The sequence below is a fragment of the Opisthocomus hoazin genome, chromosome 6, assembly GCF_030867145.1.
Source record: "Opisthocomus hoazin isolate bOpiHoa1 chromosome 6, bOpiHoa1.hap1, whole genome shotgun sequence".
Taxonomy (NCBI): Eukaryota; Metazoa; Chordata; class Aves; order Opisthocomiformes; family Opisthocomidae; genus Opisthocomus; species Opisthocomus hoazin.
The window spans coordinates 30817015-30836923 of record NC_134419.1 but is presented as its reverse complement, the minus strand read 5'-3'; the positions used below and the strand labels follow the sequence as shown (position 1 = coordinate 30836923).

At 46.0% G+C, this 19909-nt stretch overlaps 1 protein-coding gene across 1 annotated transcript; it reads left to right on the top strand.

Annotated features, from left to right (window-relative positions):
* Nucleotides 1-95: 95 nt before the first annotated feature.
* TMCO1 (transmembrane and coiled-coil domains 1) lies at nt 96-19034 on the top strand. Its single transcript, XM_075422481.1, has 7 exons — nt 96-235; nt 1663-1740; nt 5441-5500; nt 9039-9085; nt 9701-9768; nt 13252-13396; nt 18691-19034. The coding sequence occupies exons 1-7, from the start codon at nt 166-168 to the stop codon at nt 18787-18789; spliced, it is 567 nt and encodes a 188-aa protein (XP_075278596.1). The 5' UTR covers nt 96-165; the 3' UTR covers nt 18790-19034.
* The last annotated feature ends 875 nt before the right edge of the window (nt 19035-19909 follow it).

Sequence of the window (19909 nt, the reverse complement as noted above, 5' to 3'; positions counted from 1 at the left end):
CTCCCAGCACCCCGTCGATTGGCCGGCGTCGTCTCCCGGAAGCGCTGGCGATCACTTCCGGCCGTTGCTAGGCGACGTGACCCCGCGGTAACTTCCGGGTGGCGGGGTGTGTTTCCGGGAGCGCGGCGGCGTTACCGGAGCGGGGGGGAGGGGGGTGGTATCACCATGAGCACCATGTTCGCCGACACTCTCCTCATCGTCTTCATCTCCGTGTGCACCGCGCTGCTGGCCGAGGGTGAGCGCCGCGGGGCCTGTCGGGCCTGTCCCGCCCGGCCGCTGGCGGAGCGCGGAGGAGGCCTCGGGCCTGGGCCTGGCCCGGCGGTACCGTCCGCAGGAGGCATGGGGGGGGCGGAGGCCGATCCTCGCCTGAACGCTGGGAGGGAGCGGGTTAAAGAGCGGAGGTTGGAGGATGAGGGGGGCTGTGAGGGCGTGAGGCGTGGTTCAGTGGCTCGGGGCTTGGCGGCCGGTTTAGGCACTCCCGAGAGGAGCCGCGAATAACGCGTGAAACAAAACCGACCTCTGATTCGGAGCGGTGGGAATTGGGTTTGTTTCCTCTAGAAGCGGGAAGGCTGTGGGAGGGTGGGCTAACAGCTTTCAGGGTGCCTGGGAGAGGACAGTGGTGGTTTTCTGTAGTTGTTGTGGGAAGGATGTGAAAAAATTGCCTGAGCTTGCAATGACGGTGCCTTGGGCTGCTTGAAAAGGCTTTTTAAATGCTAGGGTGTTGAAATAGGTGCAGCTTTTTAAAGACAGGTTGGATAGGTACCTTTTGGGGTGACCAAAGTCAGAGGCTGCTCCCTCTTCCTGACACTGAGCCATACCCCCAAATCTCCTTCATTCCAGAGCTGCAAGATACTCGTCTTTGGGCGTTCAAGGGCAGGGAGAATCCCAGGTGGAACATGATGCTTTTAGGATTTTAGGATTTTTAGGAGCCCTGCTGCACTGTACTTGGGGTTAGATGGTGTACACACCCATTGCCTTTCACAGCACAAAGCTGAGGTGACCTCAGAAGCATCTGTGGGGTTCCCTTCTCTGCAGCTGGAGATCCCTGGGACTCAGCAGCACAGTCCTGTTGTCAAACCTAAGCCAAAAAAAAAGGAGCCAAAAGCTTTGTGTAGGAGGTCACATCAACTGTTCACAAACCACTGGTTCTGCACTTCTGGCACAACTCGTTTTGATCATGTTTGAGTGCAAGGATTCAGACTGGAGAATCTCTTGGGGTCTGTTCTAGCCCAGTAGCTCTATTTGCCTCTTCAAAATGTGATACTACTAACAGGCAGGTTCTGACAGGAGCAGGAATTATTCCTCAGGCCTCAATTAGGTGCTATAAAAATGCAGAATGCAAAGATGTTTATTGCCTTAATCAGCTCCTGGTTTTAAGGTGACCAGCAGCTGGTAAATATGAGCATGAGGAAACCGAAGGAGTCCCAAAAAACAGCAGTATGATAGCCAGTACCATCTAAAGACATGTATTTTGTAGATACCATTGTTACGTGGAACTTGAGAAGGGGATTTGAAGACAAGTGATTTGTGGTACCTTTGCCGTATTTTAATGTGGTTTTATAGATATGACATGTATTTTTTGCCTACATCTTTGCTAACTTGTATCCCTGGTATTGCAAGACGTCTTTACTTACCTCATGACTTGCTGAGTATTTGTTTCAGGTATAACTTGGGTGCTGGTATACCGAACAGACAAATACAAGAGATTAAAGGCTGAAGTGGAAAAACAGAGCAAGAAATGTAAGTACTCTTCAGGCATTAGAGAATGTGTCTTGCTGCTCCTGTTGCATTCTGCTTTAGCAGATGTCAAATTGAATAGAGTCTGCTCTCTGAGAAATTCTTCTCTGCTAAGGGAGAGAACTTTCCTCAGCTTGGATTTCATGGGAGGCTGATTTTACAAGATACACAAATCCATATGGAGAGGTCTTATTTCTGTCCTTAATTCTTGTCTTTTGCTGGAAGGAAGACTAGTACAAAGACCTGCTGTGGTGTCTGCAGTGGAGAATTTGGGATCTGTAGTAAGAAAGAACTATGGTTGAGTAATGAATACCACGAGAGGAAAGCATTGTACATAAAGAGTAAAAGTGATGATTAATTGTGGGGGATGAGTTAAGACAAAGTCATGATAGAAAGGCCTGAGTTTACAGCTGATATAAAAATAAGTTATACTACCGTAAACCGGAAACAACTAGAATTGATTTTGGGGGAAAAAAAAAAGTCCCAGGTTACTTCCATAGAGAGTGTATCTGAGAGGTCTGGGAGGGGTTGAGCAAAGGGCGAGGGAGGAAGGGAAAAGGGAGCTGAAGGTGAGCAGTGAGAAGATGTGCATCAGATATTAAGAGGAATGGTAAACAGGAGGGTCTGTGCATGGAGTGTTTCAGTGGACCTGCCTGTATCAGAAGCCAAGGAGCAGAGGAGAAATTCAGCTGACCTTTCAAACTCAGTTGTGTGTACCCTGCACAAGTTGCAGCAGTAAGAGACAGCACATAACAACTGGTGCCAAGCCTGAGCTGGTTTTACCGTAGAAATATTTCACCGTGATGTCAGCGCTCTTAGTGTGTGAGAGAACAGTATTATCAAAGCATGCTCTTTCCAGTCTAGATTATTCCAGCCTTCCCCTGGGCAAAATAAATGGAAGAGTCAAAGTATAGTCATGCTTGTGTCACAGCTCCTAAATTAGGGCTTTTGTCATCACAGCAGTATCAGACAGGGATTACATCTCTGCCTGCTTCACTTTAATCCCACTTGGTTGACAAAAGCGTATAGGGTGGAATTAGCCCCAGAAGAGCAAGTTAGAGAAGTTGCTGAAACGCAGCTGAAAACTTACAGTGCATTTGTGCTGTGGAACTCTGAAAGCAGTTAGCGGGTCTTAATCTCTGGGGCCTAATGGTGACTGTAAGAGTTTAATGCTGTTTGTTTTAATAGCTCTCCTGGTATCTAGGCTATAATCTGTGAAGGGAAAGATTGAGGCTCATGCATCTCAATTAGTTACAAACCTCCTTGTTTGATTTCCCCTCCCCCAACACAAAAATGTAAAACAGAATAAGAAATCACTAAAAATTCAGCTTTGATTTCCACCCCCCCCCCCCCCCCCCCCCCCCGCTGTGCTAAAGACAGCTGGCTGACCCGATGGCTTGCAGATAACTTGCAGAGTAGACCACTTGAGCCACACCTTTCAGCTGTTACCGAACACATTTGAAACAGGAAAAAACACATTTGAGATCTTTAGACTCTCCCGAGAGAGTCCTAGAAATCCTTAGGACTTGCAAAAACAAATGGGCCAAGTAGTGTGCTCTAACAGACATTGTTACTCGCAGTCTTTAGTTTCATCTCTTCCTGTCCTCTCCTTTCTGTTGAGAGGCACAGCGTTGTCTGAGACTGCTGCAGAGATTATCGTAAGTGTTCTGAGGTAAATGTGGCGAATTTGCAAGGCTGAACGTTATCTCTGGAATTGCTCCTATGTTGTGTCATGTATGTTCCCACGGACAGGCTTGCAAGACTGCCTGGTAGTTATTTGTTCTGCTTGAACCATAAGGGTGTTAGGGCTGTAGGGTCCCTCAGGGTTGGCAGAAGGCTCAATAGCGCTGTGGAGAGGGAAGCTGAGGTCTGGCGGAGCCCTATTCTTAGGGCTGGGAGCAATAGGTAGGCCTGAAAAGAGCTGACGTTGGCTTTAGAGTTGGGGGTCGTGGGGTTATGTGGACTAGGGTTGATATGGACTGATCGGGATCCCCCAGCTGGATTTCATAGAATGGTTTAGGTGGAAGGGACTGTAAAGACCATCTTGTTCCACCCCCCACACTGTGAGCAATGACACCTTCCACCAGACCAGGTTTTAAAGCCCCATCCAGTCTGGCCTTGAACGCTGCCTGGGGCGGGGGCGGCCACAGCTTCTCTGGGCAGCCTGTGCCAGGGCCTCACCACCCTCCTCATAGAGAATTTCTTCCTTGTATCTAATGTAAATCTCCCCTCTTTCACCTTGAAGCCATTACCCCTTGTCCTATCACTATGCCGTTGTGAAATGTCCCACTCCAGCTTTCTTGTAGGCCCCTTCAGGTACTGGAAGGCCGCAATAAGGTCTCCTTTGGAGCCTGCTCTTCTCCAGGTTGAACAGCCCTAACTCTCCCAGCCTGTCCTCACAGGAGAGGATTTGACATAGGGAAGGTTATGGAGAGAGCATTCTGTGAGCACTGTGTGTGCTGTGTCATCTGGCACGTTCCTCCAGCATTCCCCCTGAGCAGACTTCCCTGTTTTTTGCCCTTGGGTTAGCCTGCTTATCAGAGATATGTTTGTTCCTTGGTAAAACCAATTGTGTCTTACCACATTACCACAGAAGAGATGATGTTTGGGTATCTTGGCTGGTGTGGTTTTCTTAGCAATTGTAACTGACTCACATATCACAGGCATTTCAGAAGGCCACACTACAAATCTTTGTGTGACTTGGAAGGCTGGCTGTCTTTATTTCACCTGAGCTTTGAAATCAAGGCTAGAACATCTGTGCTGAGGCAGTGCTTTGTATGTATGGGAGAAGAGTTGTAATGCTCAGGTCTCTACAATGATTCTGTGAGCTAACAAGGAGCCAAGTCTATCCGTTGGTAGAGTAGATATGGTACAGATACATAGTTTAGAGTAAAAAAGGGCTGCTGTCTGTTTTTGAGACCATTGCCATGCTTTGTCATCCTCACTCTTGTAGTACTCTTGTTATAGGTCTTAAATTAAAATGTCGCTTACTTCCTGGAAAAGCTGCTCTTGCTGTCAGCAGAAGAGCGTTTGCAGACGAGCAGCCCATGCACTGTGTTGTAAGTTCACTGTGCTGGCTTTACGTTAGCCTTTTTTGCTGCAGTGGTAGTTGTTTGCAAATGCTTGGTGAGTGTTCGGTTTGGGGTTTTGGTAGCTTTGAACTTAGGTTCCTACTTTAAAATATTGGAAATGCTTCAGTACTAATTAAGTGAAGAATGGAGAGGTTGGGCCGAGTGCTTGGACAGCATTTCCGCCGCGAATGCCTGCCTGTGAAGAAGGGATGTATGAGCATACAGGCTTTCCTGTATTCTGCTTCCCACTGCAGATAATCCGAGCCGACCTTGCCACAAAGCTCTTTTCATTACACTTGCTGAATCAAAAGTACTGTCTAGTACTAATGACAAATCAGCAAGGGTCATTGGAGCCAAAATTGTCCCCAGACTGATCAGCTAACGATGTAATGGGCTCTTGACAGAGTTTAAAATTAACCCTTTAAGTATTGTGACACCTCATCAATTTTTTTATTTCTAAGTATTTGGTGGAGTCAGCCTTGGTGGTTTAAAACTTGTTGATTTTGAATGTGTTCTTCGTCATACCTAGACCCTGTTCTCTAAGGGAATAAAATGTTTTATTTGGTGTGTGGAAAAGGGGTGGTGGTATTGCTATGCAGAAATGATAGAATATCTTTCTTTTCACTTGGCAGTGGAAAAGAAGAAGGAAACCATAAATGAATCAGCAGGCCGACAGCAGAAAAAGAAAATAGGTAAGGCTGGGAGAGGAGTGCAGTTCCCCGAGGATGGGGGAAAGTTGAGAAACTTAAGGAAGTGATTATACTTTCCTTCCTTTAAAAAATATTTGTTTAAGGTGGTACTAGAGCTGATTCTTGGCCTGATGACTGGGATAGGAACACTTTTGCTATGCTTTTTCAAGGCAGGAGACATCTAGCCCCCTGATGGCTTTAGTCAAATGCAGAGGAGGGCAGCATCACTGAGAGGAGCAGCACTTCTTGCTGAACTGGTTGCCTTTCTCTCCGATTTTAGCCTTTATATTCATGACTGTTATTAACTTTTGTTGTCAAAGCTCTTTGCCGCAGTGCACTGTCAGCTTGCAATAACTAGGTGACTGTGTGATTGTGATTTTTGGATCTTTCATTTTTTTTTTCTCATTTGAACACTTCAGAACTGAAGGTGTCTGCGTGTTAAATAAATCTAAGCGTAGTTACAGTTCAAGTTTGATAAATTAGTTTTGCTCAATTTTAGGTAGCAATTTGTTTTTTCCATTCTTTTTTGTTGTCAGTAAGTCTTTCTGGGTAAAGGTACTGAACTATGTACTTGAAGTACTGAACTATGCAAGAATAACATGGTAGATGTTTAATGGACATGAGCTTTAGAAAGTTCTGTTATCTGCCAGACTCTAAAGTAGAACGTGCAGCAGAGCTCAGTGAAATTATTACAGAAATCTTGGCAGGAACACTTCTGAGAGCTCCTGGGAGTTGGTTTCCTCATTCCTCTGTAACACCAGGTAGCTGGGTTAGTCATTTGATCTGTACAAAGCTTGGGAATAGTTATAAACATATCTTCAAACAGTTCTTCGTAGGTATAAAACCTGTTATCGTTTGAATCCTGAAGGGACAGGAGCCAAAATTCCTCCTCTTGTGCTTTTCAGTTCTTAATCTTGAATGATCCCTGCATGGGATGAGTACTACTTGGTGGCTAAGGCAACTTCTTAACGTTCGGTGCTGTTGTGACATATGGACACTTTTGAATGTGTGGCAGTGACTTTTCTGCAGGGCACCATCCAAGCTGTGTTCCTAGCAGAGAATATTTTACTTGTGCTTGGACTAAACAAATAAACAGTAGAATCTGAGGAATTCAGATGCTCCTCCAATTTTTTTACACACTGGAATAATCTTGTTTTGCAAATGAAAAACAAAGCACAAAGGGACTAAGAACAGAACTTAGGAAATGACCACTGATTTTGTTTGCTGTGGTGCTTGCTGGCCAAGCCTAAGATACGGAGACTGATTTTTTTTTTTTTTTTTTTGCAAGTGTTGCATGACTTCAGTGTCTCATTTGTCTTCAGCCGATGCTGAATTCCTAGTGTTTCTGAAAAATCAGGCCCTAAATGTCAAGCTGGACATCCAGAAAATGACTCAGAGCTGTTAAATGCTTTTGAAATCCCTGATCTCAGTAACTTACTGGATGTCAAATCGTTCTGCAAGATGTAACATTGTTTACTTGTGCTGGAGGTCCTTTAAATTCTACCATTCTAGTTAAATAAATAAAAAATAAAAAGCTGAGGCCTTACAGATAAGGCACAGCCATGGTACAGACCTGCTTCAGTTGCCATCTGTTTTGTGCACAGAATAAGGCAGGTGGGATGTGTGGTATTACTGGGTTACGTAAGGGATGAATCGTGCATATGTGCAAGGAGGTAGGGTGAAAATTGCATGGGAAGGCTTAATTTGGTGTTTCCTACTTACCAAACTTCAGTCACATTGGGTCTAAATCACCTTTCACACTGCTGGAACAGGAGACCTTTAACATCACGGTGCAGCCTACTGTCATTTCAGCTTAAAGAATGCATTTGTCAGCTTAAACTTTGGTGCTGTTTTCTGCATCCATGTACCCCTAGAAGAAAAGACTGTGATGTTCCCAGGAGTCCACATGAGTGCCGGGTAGACACTAAAACAAAAACAAAAAACCAAATAACCCAAATGCTGGCAAATGAGATTATTGCTGTATCCTCATGGTTTGTGTTCCAGTGAGCAGAATAAGAAGATTTTGGATTCCAGGGTGCTGCTTGTTGACCCATTCCTCTTTCTCTGGGCCTCTACCCAGCTGTATAGCAAAGTATTTAAAGGCTGCTTATGTATCACTTGAGTAGGAGCAGACCATTTACGTAAGGTAGTAGAACACCTGAAGCCTTTTTGTTTTGAGTTTGTAGAAATGGGTGAGAAACGGGTCAGGTATGTTGGGAGATCAGGGCTGTATTATTTAGCCCTGTGTAACCTTTAGCCCATCTAAATAGATGGTTAGTTATGTAGCAGAGGGAAAAAACAAGTATTTCTGCCAAGTGTGATTCCTGAAGAGATGGCCTGTGTTTGCTGAAATGTCACAGAACAAAACTCTCCACCTGGCTCAGGAAGCAGGTGTCTGGAAAGTTCCTGTCAGAGTGCATGGTTTGTAGTTAGGAGCAATTGAAAATAGTAGTGAGGATTCTAAGAAATTGGATAGAGGGGTTGCTGTTGCTCTTCTTAACTCTTACTGCTAGTCCCTGTATTTAGCAGAGACTTGACAGATGACTGTTGAGCTTCTGTGCTGTGGGCCTCTTGTACTGAAACTTCAGCAGGGATCCACTGGACAACTTGCATGCTGGATAGCCCTTGACAGTCCTTCTGCGTCCCCCCTCTCTTCGCTCACACTGTTCTTGGAATGTGGACGATGAAGAAATATCCATACTTCAGCTAGGTGTTGCTTCCAAGCCCCGACAGCCCCTCTGGATCCTCAGTCTGAGAGGAGCGTATGGGCGAGGGATGATGGGGATGTGGGACGAAAAAGGTGGCAGACAGTGGATAATGCTTAAGGCCAGAGCAGTCGTCCAATGGGGGAGAAAAACTGGGTAGGTTTGAAGTTCGTGGTGCCTTAAGGACAGACTAAATTTCCAAAGCAGTATTTTGAAGTATACTCTACAAAGCATAGTAATACGTACGTTGCTGAAATTCATGTAGAAAATATATTTCCTCTTTGGAGGATGTTTTCAGTGTGACAAGGGTCCAGAATTCATTACTAAGACCAGCAGGATATTAGGCTTGCTGAGGTGTGGCTCCCGGCTCTGTGTACGGTTTCGGAGTCGCTTCTGAGACCTCCAGAATGAAATCCTTACTTACATAATGTATTTATAATGGTGAGCCTGGTGTGCAGCAATTGGAGTCTGCTGTCTTTCGGAAGAGGCAGGACAGAGCCACTGTCCCTGTTTTCTGGCAACACTGTTCGCACTGCTGCGTTAGGTGGTTGAGTTAGCAAATTTGACATTCTGTGCGTTTCTTCCAAAAGTGCTGAATATGTGATTGCAGCCGCCTCCTCTTTTGTGCTTGCTTTGCTGCACGTTGCTGTGGTGGAGAAGCAGTTGGCTATGTACAGTTTTTCACTTTGTACTGTCTGGCATGGACAGCTGGAGTTGCTTTTGGAATTGTTATTTGTTTGGAGAGCTGAGAAGGTTAAGTCTTCCTGGTAATGAAAACACTCTGGTTTCTAGGTTGGTATAACCGATTATAACTGTTGTTGTTTTTGTCTTTCCAGAGAGACAAGAAGAGAAACTGAAGAATAACAACAGGGACTTGTCAATGGTAAGAAAATTAAAGCTGGTTCCTGACTGCTGAAGATTTCAATCAGCTTTCCAACAGAAAGACTTTGTTCAATTGGCAGACATAGTGGCTTTTTCTCCAGAAAAGTCCTTCTGAATTATCTCTAATAGCTACAGATTTTAGTATGAGCCACAGTTCTCCAGCAGTTACTGCCTCATCTCATGGCCAACCTTAGCTATTTTCATCTTGATAAGTCTTCATGATGTTTTCAAAGTAGAATTAATTTGTCTGACTTCCTTTAAGTTCTGTATTCGTAATGATCTCCCACTGATTGTTTTTTTCCTTAAGCCTATATAACCAACCTGTGGAATGTAACAGGACAATTTTTGAGCACTTACACACCCCACAACCCACCCCCCCCCGAAGCAGGTCTTCACGTCAGTGGTCCACTCTGTGGCTGCCTTTGTACCCAGCTATTGACCAGACTTCTCTTTGGGAGATCTCCAGTCACTTTTACAATCCCTCTGGCCTTCTGGGTGTCTTTTTTTCCTACTAGGTTCCAGTGATGCTGTACAAAGCCTGTTCTTAAGGGTGTGAGCCCATAGTCCCTCAGTGTAGGCCTGTTGTTTTGATTATCTCTGACTTTTCTGCTTGCAGGTTCGGATGAAATCCATGTTTGCCATTGGCTTCTGCTTCACTGCCTTGATGGGAATGTTTAACTCCATGTAAGTATCAACCTTCTGGATTTTTCTTAAATTTTCATGGTGAATGTATTCTCCACCTTCTCTCTGTCACCTGAAGTGTTACAGTGACAGAGGCCATCCAAGAACTGTAACTAATCTGTATAAAATGGATCAGTATTTCATATGAAGATGCAGTTGATTGGTCCCCACACGCATGTTCTGCTCAAGAGGGAACACTGCATGCTGAATGCAATCAAATTGAACTAACTACATTCCATCTAGACACAACTCTAACATCCTTTCTGCTTGGGAACATCTTGACAAGGGCAAGTTTGGTGGATGTCAGGCAAGCAGCTACAGCCTTCAGCTTCTTTGGCTTTGCTGTGACAGTGTGACCGAAGAATGCTCTTGCAAGCAGAACTGGGTCAGCTCACTTGCCCTTAGAAATGAGCTATGATTGCAGAGTTTGTTCTTGCCCTACTTCAGGTGATCGGAGTCAAGATACTAACAGGTCCAGGCATGGGCTCTAATCTCCCTTTGCTTCAAAAATGAACTGGGATAGGTCTAGTTCTAAACAACAACAACAAAAAAAAGCCCAAACCGATTTGCACACTTGCAGATGGCTTTGTTTCAGACATGCAAAACTGACAGACTCTGCTTGACTGTTAAAACTTGGTTCAGTCTTGAAAGGTGAACTTCCTTTTGGCTGTTAAATCTGAAGATAACCTAAATATGGCTAGTATAACCTATGGGAGGCTGCTTCATATCTGGACAAAATACTTGTCCTGCAAACAGGATTTTACATTCTTGGGACCAAAACCTTTTGCCTCTGTGCTGACAATCCCCAGGATACAGTCAGTTGTTATTTTACTGCAGATCTGTGGGTGGATAAATTGCAGACGGGGGGGGTAACATAATAACAGAAGTGCCACTGTGTGGACTCTGTTCAGCTTAGTCAGACTTCAGCATCTAGTGTTCTCTGGAAACTGAGCAGAGGAACACAGCGCTAAAAGACTTTAAAATTTGGATGCAATCTTGAGTCATTAAAGTCTCATTTAACTGCAGCCCTGAGTGGAGGTGCATTGTGAGTCGTGCCCAGCAACATAGCATCCGTGGGGGATTTTTCAGTGCTGCACCTGAGGCCTGCAAGTGCTTGCCTGGGTATTTGGGTGCGATACAACCACCCCCTCTGTCCCTGAAACAAACTGAAAAAACCCACCCTACTTTGCCCACTTTCTTAGAGTAGGAAGAGGCAGTTCAGAGTATGCTACAAGTGTTACAGGGCTGCAAGTTCATTAAGAGCTTTGGAAAGGAATTGATTTTGGCTAAATCCTATGTGGTTGCTTCTTCCATAGATACTAACCTAAAAATCAGTTTATTGGTTTCTTCTCCTTTGAGACCACGAAGTTTACTTGTCTGGTTCCTCTGAGGATTCCTGTCCACAGAAACCATGCTACTAGTCACAGGGCTGATGTGAAGCTTTTGGGCGTATCTTTCAACAGCAGGAGTATCCAGCGAGCTCATTGATTGTTCGAGTTGAAATTGTTTTCTTGCTGATAGCTGAGGCTGTGGCATTAAAATCTAAAGATTTTGCTGTCCAGCCTTTGGGGCTAGATAGTTAAATTTTTGCTCCTGGTCTCAGTACAAGGTAGCTAGTGTGTTTGTTTCTGAATGTCTGCTTTGGTGGATCGTACATGCACTGTCTGAAGCTGATAGAGTGGTTTGATGGAGCTGGTTCTCAATTATGTGCTGTCATTCTCTTGACGTAGCATAAAGAGCAGCTGCCTGTCTCGGGTACTTCAGTTATGAATTCAGGAGGTGCTTGGGCTCCCTCTGGGAAGCTGCTACCTCCAGGTCATCCGTGGAGGTGCTGTGGGTGTGGTGTGAGAAGGAGGAAAAGGGTGGCTGACGCCTGTGGTGACCGTAGCCTCATTTGCTTGCCTTTCCTGTTCTTGAATGAGTTCATTGCTCTGGGGGACAAAAGGAGCTGGAATTGCATCGAAGTAGCATGATGTGCCACCCTTTGGACAAGAGCTATGCAGACGCTGCTGCTCTATGGCTGAGCACCTCATCTTTGCCAAGTGCCAGCATAACCAAAGTGGAAGTGACTGTGATGACTGGCTCTCGTCCTTAGAGTGTCAGTAGTTATGGGGCGGCAGGGAGGATGATGCTGGAAGGATATGCAAGTGTCAAGGAGGCTAGTTTGAACCCAAAGAGCAGAATGCTGTGCTGAAGAGGAGCAGCTGAATGACTTTTGTGGCTTGAAAGGTATGCTAGGGCAGTGAGATCTGCCGGTGGTGGCCTCCAAGCGGGGAGGATTTCTCCTGGGAGAGAAATTAGCTTCTGTGTGTCTCAGTTTTCTCTTGTCAAACTTTGTAATGCAATCACTTCTCAGTCTTACTCTGAGACGCGCATTTCAGTACGCCTTCATGATAACTGTGAAAACCTGCTGGAATTAAAAGCAGGTACCTCGGGGTGCTACTGCTGAAGTACTTGTCATTCTCACAGCAGGAATAACGCAGAATTTTAAGCCACTGGGGATGTTACAGGGAGATAAACATCCGTTCCTAGCTCTTTTGCCAAACTGCCTGTGAGATGTAAACAAAGTTGGCGTGTGTTTGAGCTGTAGCTGTGTGAATGTATCTCTACAGGAAAGAACGCTCATTTAAGATCTCTTGAAACGAGAAACACCTGTTAGAAAATCAGTGCATGCAGAGAAAATAACATCCAGATATGCACATGCTGATGAGGCATCATACACACTTACTTCAAAAGATTGGGTTGGCTGTCTGGGTTGGGAGAAATCTTTGCAAACTGGCCAGAATTCACACTCTGCCTAATGCCCTGGAATGTGGCCCTGGAGGAGTTCCAGGAGCAGGAGAGGCTGCTTGGAATACGCGGTATCATTCTGCCTCTGCATTGTCTTTGTCTTTGGGGCTAATGGAGAGAAGACTGTTGGTGTTAAAAAGCATGCTGTTGATGGCTCTTACGTGTCCTGCTTGTGCTGAGAAGTGTGGCTCCTCTAGCAAAGGAAAAGGTGTCTTTGGTTTATGCTCTGCTTAAAAAATGCTCTTTTGCTTAAAGCAAAGAGTCCGTCTGCTTGCAGTAGCTGCAATACAGCGGGGTGATAGTTATCCATCTTTTATTCAAGTGCTGACTGTGTTCTGGGAAGTGATCTGCTAAACTTTGCTTTTAAATAAAATGCCCCAGTGTACTGCAAAACACCAACCAAGATTTTATGAACCAACAGCTTGTCCAGGTGATCACTTAAATCACTGTGAAACAATTTGTCTCCTGAGGGAAGCCTACTTATCCCATGGATGACTGGGTGTGTGGGGCTTTGAGATGTGCATTTAGCCTCCCTGCTGTTGCGTATATAGAGGTGGGCTGGAGAAGACAGCATGGCTTTTTAGCCACTACATAGTCTTTTCTGCTCTGGTGGCCTGTTGAAGATGCTTGCTTGTTCTGTCTGTAGCCAAAGGCTCTTTTACTGTCCCAGTTGTGATCCAGTGCTCTCTTTTCCAGATTTGATGGCCGGGTGGTGGCAAAGCTTCCATTTATCCCCCTCTCATACATCCAAGGTCTCTCCCACCGCAACCTTCTAGGTGAAGATTACACCGACTGCTCCTTCATCTTCCTCTACATTCTCTGCACAATGTCCATCAGACAGGTGAGTACATGTCTCTTGCATGCCTGGAGCAGGGAAAGAATGTCACCATTCGTAAAGAGGAGTCTATTACTGCTGTCCAGTTTTGCATGTATGATCTTTGACCTGTTTGTCATTTCTGTGTTTGCCTTCATTCCTATGCGTCATAGTCAAAGCAGTTCTAGGTTGGGATCATAAAAACAGCCACTGTCCTGGACCGATGTGGAAGACTTGACTGGAGACTTGTGCCAGGGTGCAACAGCAGAGTTGGCAGAAATGAGTTCCTTCCATGTGTGTGTCTGATTGCCATACCAAGAAGTTGTCTCCATGACAAGCCAATGGAAGTACTGCTTCTTAGTAATTATGACTTTACAGTAATACGAGAAAAGAGAAGTGTAGCATCTTCAGGGGAAACTTACTTGGTGGCTTGAGGTTCTATAAAGGTTTGATCAGTCCATAAATTTGCTAGCAAAGTGAGGAAAGGTTTGAATCGGTTCTCTTGGGTTTGTCCTTCCTGTTTTTGCTGACCGCCTGATTTTTTCCAGAGTCTCAAGAACTTTACCTTTGCTGTTGAGTCTCTTCCAGCATTAGGGACATGACACAGAAGGGCAGTCTGGTATGATAAGCCAAGAGTAGGCTACACACAGGTCCACAGCAAAGCCAGTTAGTCCCTTTTTTTGAGAGAAGCATCATCAAGGTTAAGGGGAAATACCTCTTCAGGAAGGTTCACTAGCAGCTTACGTGGCAGAATGGCTGGGGAGGACAACTGGGCCTTCTCAGTGCAACCAGAAGTCTACTTTCTTTGCCAAATTTTCCCAGAGAGTGCTGGGGAGAAGTTAATAGACTCTGGGGGCTGGATGAATGCTGGTGCAACTAGCCGCAAACTATCTGCTCTTCTGTATTTATATTTCCTTTTTCTTTGATTTGCTTCCTGACCTCTTGCTGTTTTTCTCCTTGACCGACTTGTTGCTTTTCCTCAGGGGGTGCCAAGGGACTCAGAGACTTAAAGCAGATCAGCAAAGGGAAGTGACGTGTTATGCCAGCTGCTGTCAGAAATTTGGATGAGCTTGATGGAGCAGCTTAATAATAGAGAGTTCCTTTAGTCACAAAGTGCATGCTAGTGAATCAGATTCTCCATAGCCCTCCATATTGGGTGCTTGTGTTTGAAATGGACCTGTGTCTGGTCCTATGCGAAAGCACATAATTAATTGTAAGATAATTTATTTTGGGTCAGCTGGAGGTCATCTGGCCCACTCCTCACTCCAAGCAGGACCAGCTTCAGAGTGCCAAAGGCCAGGGGCTTCTTCATTCTGTTTGCTGCAAGACAAATCTTGTTTCACTTCCCAGTAACTGGAGCGATGTTTGCTGCGTTGAAAGAAGTGAGACCTTTTTAGCTTTTAGGATTGTCTTCCTGAATTCCTGGGATGCTGTGGTCTGGTGCTGTTCCTTCAGGCAATTTTGTCTGGTGCTGCTGGGTGTTACTCACCTGTTACATGGAAAATCCCTTCTTTCCAGTGTTGCAGATTGTTATGTGAAACATCAGCAAGATTTTTCTGCACCCGTTGGGTTGATTGGGAAATGCCCTTGCTGAAAAGTCCCCTGTGGATTTTTTTTTTGTCCAAAAATGTAAGTTCTGTGGTTAGTTCTAGCCTTGGGCATTTCCTCATGTTTCCTGTTGTGAAATCAGTAGGCAGGATGAACTGAGTGGTGGTCCAGTCTGGTTCTGGGCAGAAATGCTGAGCTGTTTGCGGTGGGTTGGGCTTTCAGGAGGCATTCTGGACAAAAAAAAAAGTGCCCTTGTACTCGAGAGTTCATGCTAATGGCACTGTGGAGGATGGAAGTTACTTTATTGCGTGGAGAAAGGTGGTTTTGCTCCTAAGTGTTAGATTGCAGTCTTCATAGTGCTGTCTTGTCTACATGATGGTGGTTACCTGCAGTTCTCCAGCTGTTAACGCAGTTCAGTTTCTTCCTCCTTGCTGCGTGGAGGGAAGGGCAGAGACCAGCCATGCTAGCCTGTGCAAAAGCTAGGAACCGAAGCTGTGATTGCTGGCATCCTGCTCTTGGCTTTGTTACTATTTGAAGGAACTCAGGTGATAATAGCATTGGGAAGAGGACTTTGAAGGGCTGTGAGAGGCCAGGGGAGAGGGGAAGAAAGTAATCAAGGGCTTAAAATGGTGCCAAAGACTTGCTTTCTGTGCTTTTGATGACCTTGGAGGTGAAAGCTTTGTGACCCTTTGTGTTTCAGTGTGTGCAAAAGGGGAGATCTTGCCAGGTCAGCTTCAAAACAGCTGTTAGCCCAAGGGAGGAGAACTGATGTTGAAGTTAGTGTCTGCCTTGATGCTGCTGACACAAGAGAAGGAGTGGAGGTGTATCAAAAGTCAGGGAACAGGTTGTAAGCAAATTAAGGAGACTATATATCTGTCAGCTTTCCCTTAAATCCTGGACCTGCCTGTGAAGGGATCAAAGGCAGGGAAGAGAGATGTCCCTATGGAGCCCAGAAATAGAGGAAATCGTGTGTGTGTGAAAAAAACAGTGACCTAGAGGGAAATGCAGGGGAGTACATGAGGGTGGGGAGACTGGCTGGATGGTGGTTAAACTGACATTAGAGGGATGGGCAGTAGCAGCATGAAGCAGTCTCTTCGTGTAGTCCTCAGGCATGTGGAGGTGATAAACTCTTCAAACACTGACTGGGAATCTTGCTGCCTGTGACCTGGCCAGCATCTCCCAAAATAGTCAACTCGCAGTGAGTAACTTCCTTTGCACTGTTCCCAGCTCTCCCTGGCACGTAAATCCTGTCCCCTAGTTCCTCCTGCCTTCCTGTTTGGAGAGAGGAGGGTTGCTGGGAGAGGCCTTCCAAGGGTCCTTGAGCTGCTGGGTTTCAGCTGGGAAAGTGTGCTGCTGGGCTGGGCGGGAGGCGTAATGTCAGGGTTACATCCTCTGTCCCCGCTCCTGTTTCTGAGCTCCCAGCCTTCACCTGTGCTGTCTGTGAAGAGGAATATGCTGCTGTTCCTCAGGCGTTTGCTGGTCATCACTTCCTTCTCACACACGCCTGAACTGTAGATTAGGCCACTTCTCTCTGAAACATGTTCCTGGTGGAAAGGGGAGCCAGCAGTTATTCCTACAGCCAGGAGTGCACTTTCCCACAGGGCCTGATCTTGGGGCAGGGACCCACTTGCTGCCTTGTCTTTGAGGCCCCTTTAGTGTTTGAAGACAAAAGCAGAAGCAGCTCCAGTCCTTCTTGCAGTCACTTGAGGAAAGTTTAGAATTGCTTAGATGAGGAATGTGGATCCTTAAGTCTTACGGTCTTCCCTCCCTGCTCCTGAAAGTGATGGTCTTGGTTGTGCTGCGAGTAGACTCTGCAGAGTTCCTTGTGCGACGTGGCCAAGAGCAGATGGGACAGGCTTCTACTGGACCTTGCCCCAGCCCTGGTGTTTCCAGCTGTGTAGATGTCAGGACTGCTGTCTGGCAAACCTTGCTTTGCAGCTGATGCAGGAGGCGAGCTGACCTCCACAGCAAGGAGGGGACTACTAGGGAAGGATAATGCTGGAGAGTGACTGTAGTCTTGAATCCACATGTAGACAAGCTGTCACCTCTCTTCCTCCTGGAACTGTTCAAGCACATGGAGTAAATTGTAGCACCACACTTCTCTCTCTTGATACTCAAAGGAACAGGGAGGAGGCAGTGCACACTTCCTTGCTTCGATGGATGCTCTACTCGGATCTCTGCTCTGCTTCACGGGAGAGACCAGTACAAAGGTGGTAGGAGGCTGGTCCTGCCTGCTGCTGACTCTGCAGCACCCTCTGCTGTTGCCGAGTCTGTCCCTTAGCTGCTTTTGTTGTCTCCTTTCTGTCCATCTCTTGACTAAGAAGCTCTGAGAAGAGGAACCACATGAAGCAGTTTCCCACAGTGAAATGCACTCATATATTCAGTTGCTGAGTATCAATCAATGGCTAATTTGTGTAGGCCACAGACTAAACCTGATGTAATTCCTTTTCAAGTCTTCCCCTCCTTTACTTTCATGCTTATGTGTAGACTGAAACCTTCCTTTCCATAGTGTCCACCTGGAGCGATTCCCAATGTTTTTTTTTCTGATTTAGCTACTGTGGAGTTACAAAGCTCTGTCTGCCTTTTTTTAGTTTGTTCTCCTTCCATGATCAAAAAGTTCAAGAACTCTACGACCTTGCTGTCTGACCTATCTCGACAGTTATTCTGGGGAGGACACTCGGGTTTGAAGAGAATCCTCCTTCCTCCTTTTGTTATCTTGATAGCCAGGGCTCAGCTGCTGACATGAGGAGGACACAGTTGTTTTCTTCTTTCCCTTGCATCAGATATCCCTGTTTTGCTAGCACTTCATGAGTAGCATCTTGAGCTGTAGTTGTTTACAGTGAAGGATGAAGCTCTTTGTAGTTGCACTGCTGCAAAATTTAAAAGGAATTTCACAAAAAAAATCAAGAAAAACATCAGATTTAAATATTTTTGTTGTGAGTTTTTAGCTAGTGCTTGGCTCTGCCACTTAACTCTTTCCTCATTTGTTGTTTTCCACTGAAACACCCTGCTCGGATGCAGATGAGGTCATCTTGACACTCAGTTTTTGAGTTTTGCTACATATGTCCTGTTATACTGTGTGTCTCCGCTGAACCATTGTTCTGTCTGCATCACTAGCATTCGTGTTAATTCTGTGCCTGAGCTCCCGACGTGAGCTTGGCACGCACCCTGGTTGCCGTGTTGCTGACCCAAATTCTGGCTGCATTAGGAGAGAGCCTTCCTCGCCAGCTTGCAGACCCTCAGGCTCTGATGGCCGCCACCAACAGTGGTTTCTGGAACTTGTGAGAACCAAGGGCTGCTGCGTTGGTTCTGTCTGGGCGCAGATGTTAGGAACCTGCTCCTGTGTGTGCGCTGCAGTTAAACTGCAAAGGTAATTATTGTAGGTTGATTTTAAACCAGCCCGTGTACAAAGACATTAACGAGGTACCTGCCCACTGACTGTGTGATGTGTAGCTGGAGGGGGAAGAGAACCCTCCACCAAAATGTGGATGTAATGATCAGAAGGCGTTTGCTGAGGTGGGGAGAGTGGCCCAGCTCTGATTGTAGCCATTGTGGATGGCTGGCTGGCTCTGCGCTAAGCTTTTTTGACTGTGTAGGGGTACAGTTCCAATATACAGCAGCCAGACTGGTAAGGCTGTGTGGGTGAGAACCCGAATCTGTTGAAACTAGTGGGAAGGTTGTACTTGTAAGCTGAGTTGGGATTTCTTTCTCTTTTGGTGTCTCCTTCATCATGGTCTGATGCTCTCATGCTCTTCTGTTCTTGTTTTTCGCAGAACATCCAGAAGATGCTCGGCCTTGCTCCTTCCCGGGCTGCCACCAAGCAAGCAGGGGGCTTCCTTGGCCCACCGCCTCAGGCAGGGAAGTTCTCCTAGGGCACAATTACAGACTTCACGGATGGTCTGACCAGTGCACAAGACTGTCTTTGGGAGGTAACAAGATGGGATTCTGCACCAGGCTTCACATGTGCAAAACCAGCTGATGCAGTATTGGCCACAGTCATGGAAACATCTTCACCTGGAGTGTTCTACCAGTGGTTGTTTGCTCACCAAACCAAGAAAGTTCTCAGAGGATAACTTGACCTTGTGTTTCTGAGAAATAAATGGCATGGGCATGTTGATTTAGATGTCTCTTAATTGTGCCGTAGAACAAGTAGAAATACCTTGATATAGTGCACTTGATTTAGTCTACAACATGAAAATCAACTCGGGTACCGAGAGTAAGATCTGCAAAGCAGAGAACTTGGAAAATTCAGAACAACCATTCTGTGAAGTAACTGTATTGTCTTACACATACTGCCTGTAGTCTTGTGTAGTAGGGAGCTGGGCAAGTAGGTGTGCTTAGCTTCCCTTTGCAGAGCTTCCAGCATGGAGGGTGAGGGTTTTTGTTGACTCGGGTGACTGGAGGCACTGAAGCATATGCCCCAGTGCCAGGCTGCCCTTGGAGGTTGCAAGTGTTTCTGGATGTACCGTCAGCCTGTGTCTTCCTGGCAGAGTACAGCCCCACAGAGATTTTTGGGACGTTACAGAGCTTCTGTAGAAGTTGTTTGCTTAGGCAGAATCTGCTCCGTTGCAGAAACAAACCTGGCTTTCAAACTTGAGTAAATTGTGAAGTTATGCCAGTGCCATCTACTCCTACTGAACCCTTCGTTGCCTGAGTGGTTGTGACAGGAGCACAAACAAAAATGCTACTTAGTTTACTGCTGCACAGCCTGGTGATCAGTGTGTGTCTGAAAAGCCTTCCTCCTTAGGCCAGGAAGCCCTCTGCACTGTCTTCTGCTTTGCCAAATAATTCTGTTTCAGTCTTGCTGGCCGGAGCCTGCTCACCCTGTTTAAAAGGGGTAAGTCTTGCTGCCTCTCTCAGGTTAGCCTGGCAGTCTGCCCGGAGCAGGCAGTACCCCTAGGGACTGATGATCTCTTGCTGCCCTGACCAGAGGTTTATCACGCGGTACCTCTTACTGGGAGTTTTTGAGTAGATGCATGGCAAGGTGCTAAA

Coding starts and splice junctions, on each gene's coding strand:
- TMCO1 (XM_075422481.1), top strand. CDS start 166: ATGAGCACCATGTTCGCCGACACTCTCCTCATCGTCTTCATCTCCGTG. Junction 236..1,662: donor CACCGCGCTGCTGGCCGAGG/GTGAGCGCCGCG, acceptor TATTTGTTTCAG/GTATAACTTGGGTGCTGGTA. Junction 9,769..13,251: donor ATGGGAATGTTTAACTCCAT/GTAAGTATCAAC, acceptor TCTCTTTTCCAG/ATTTGATGGCCGGGTGGTGG.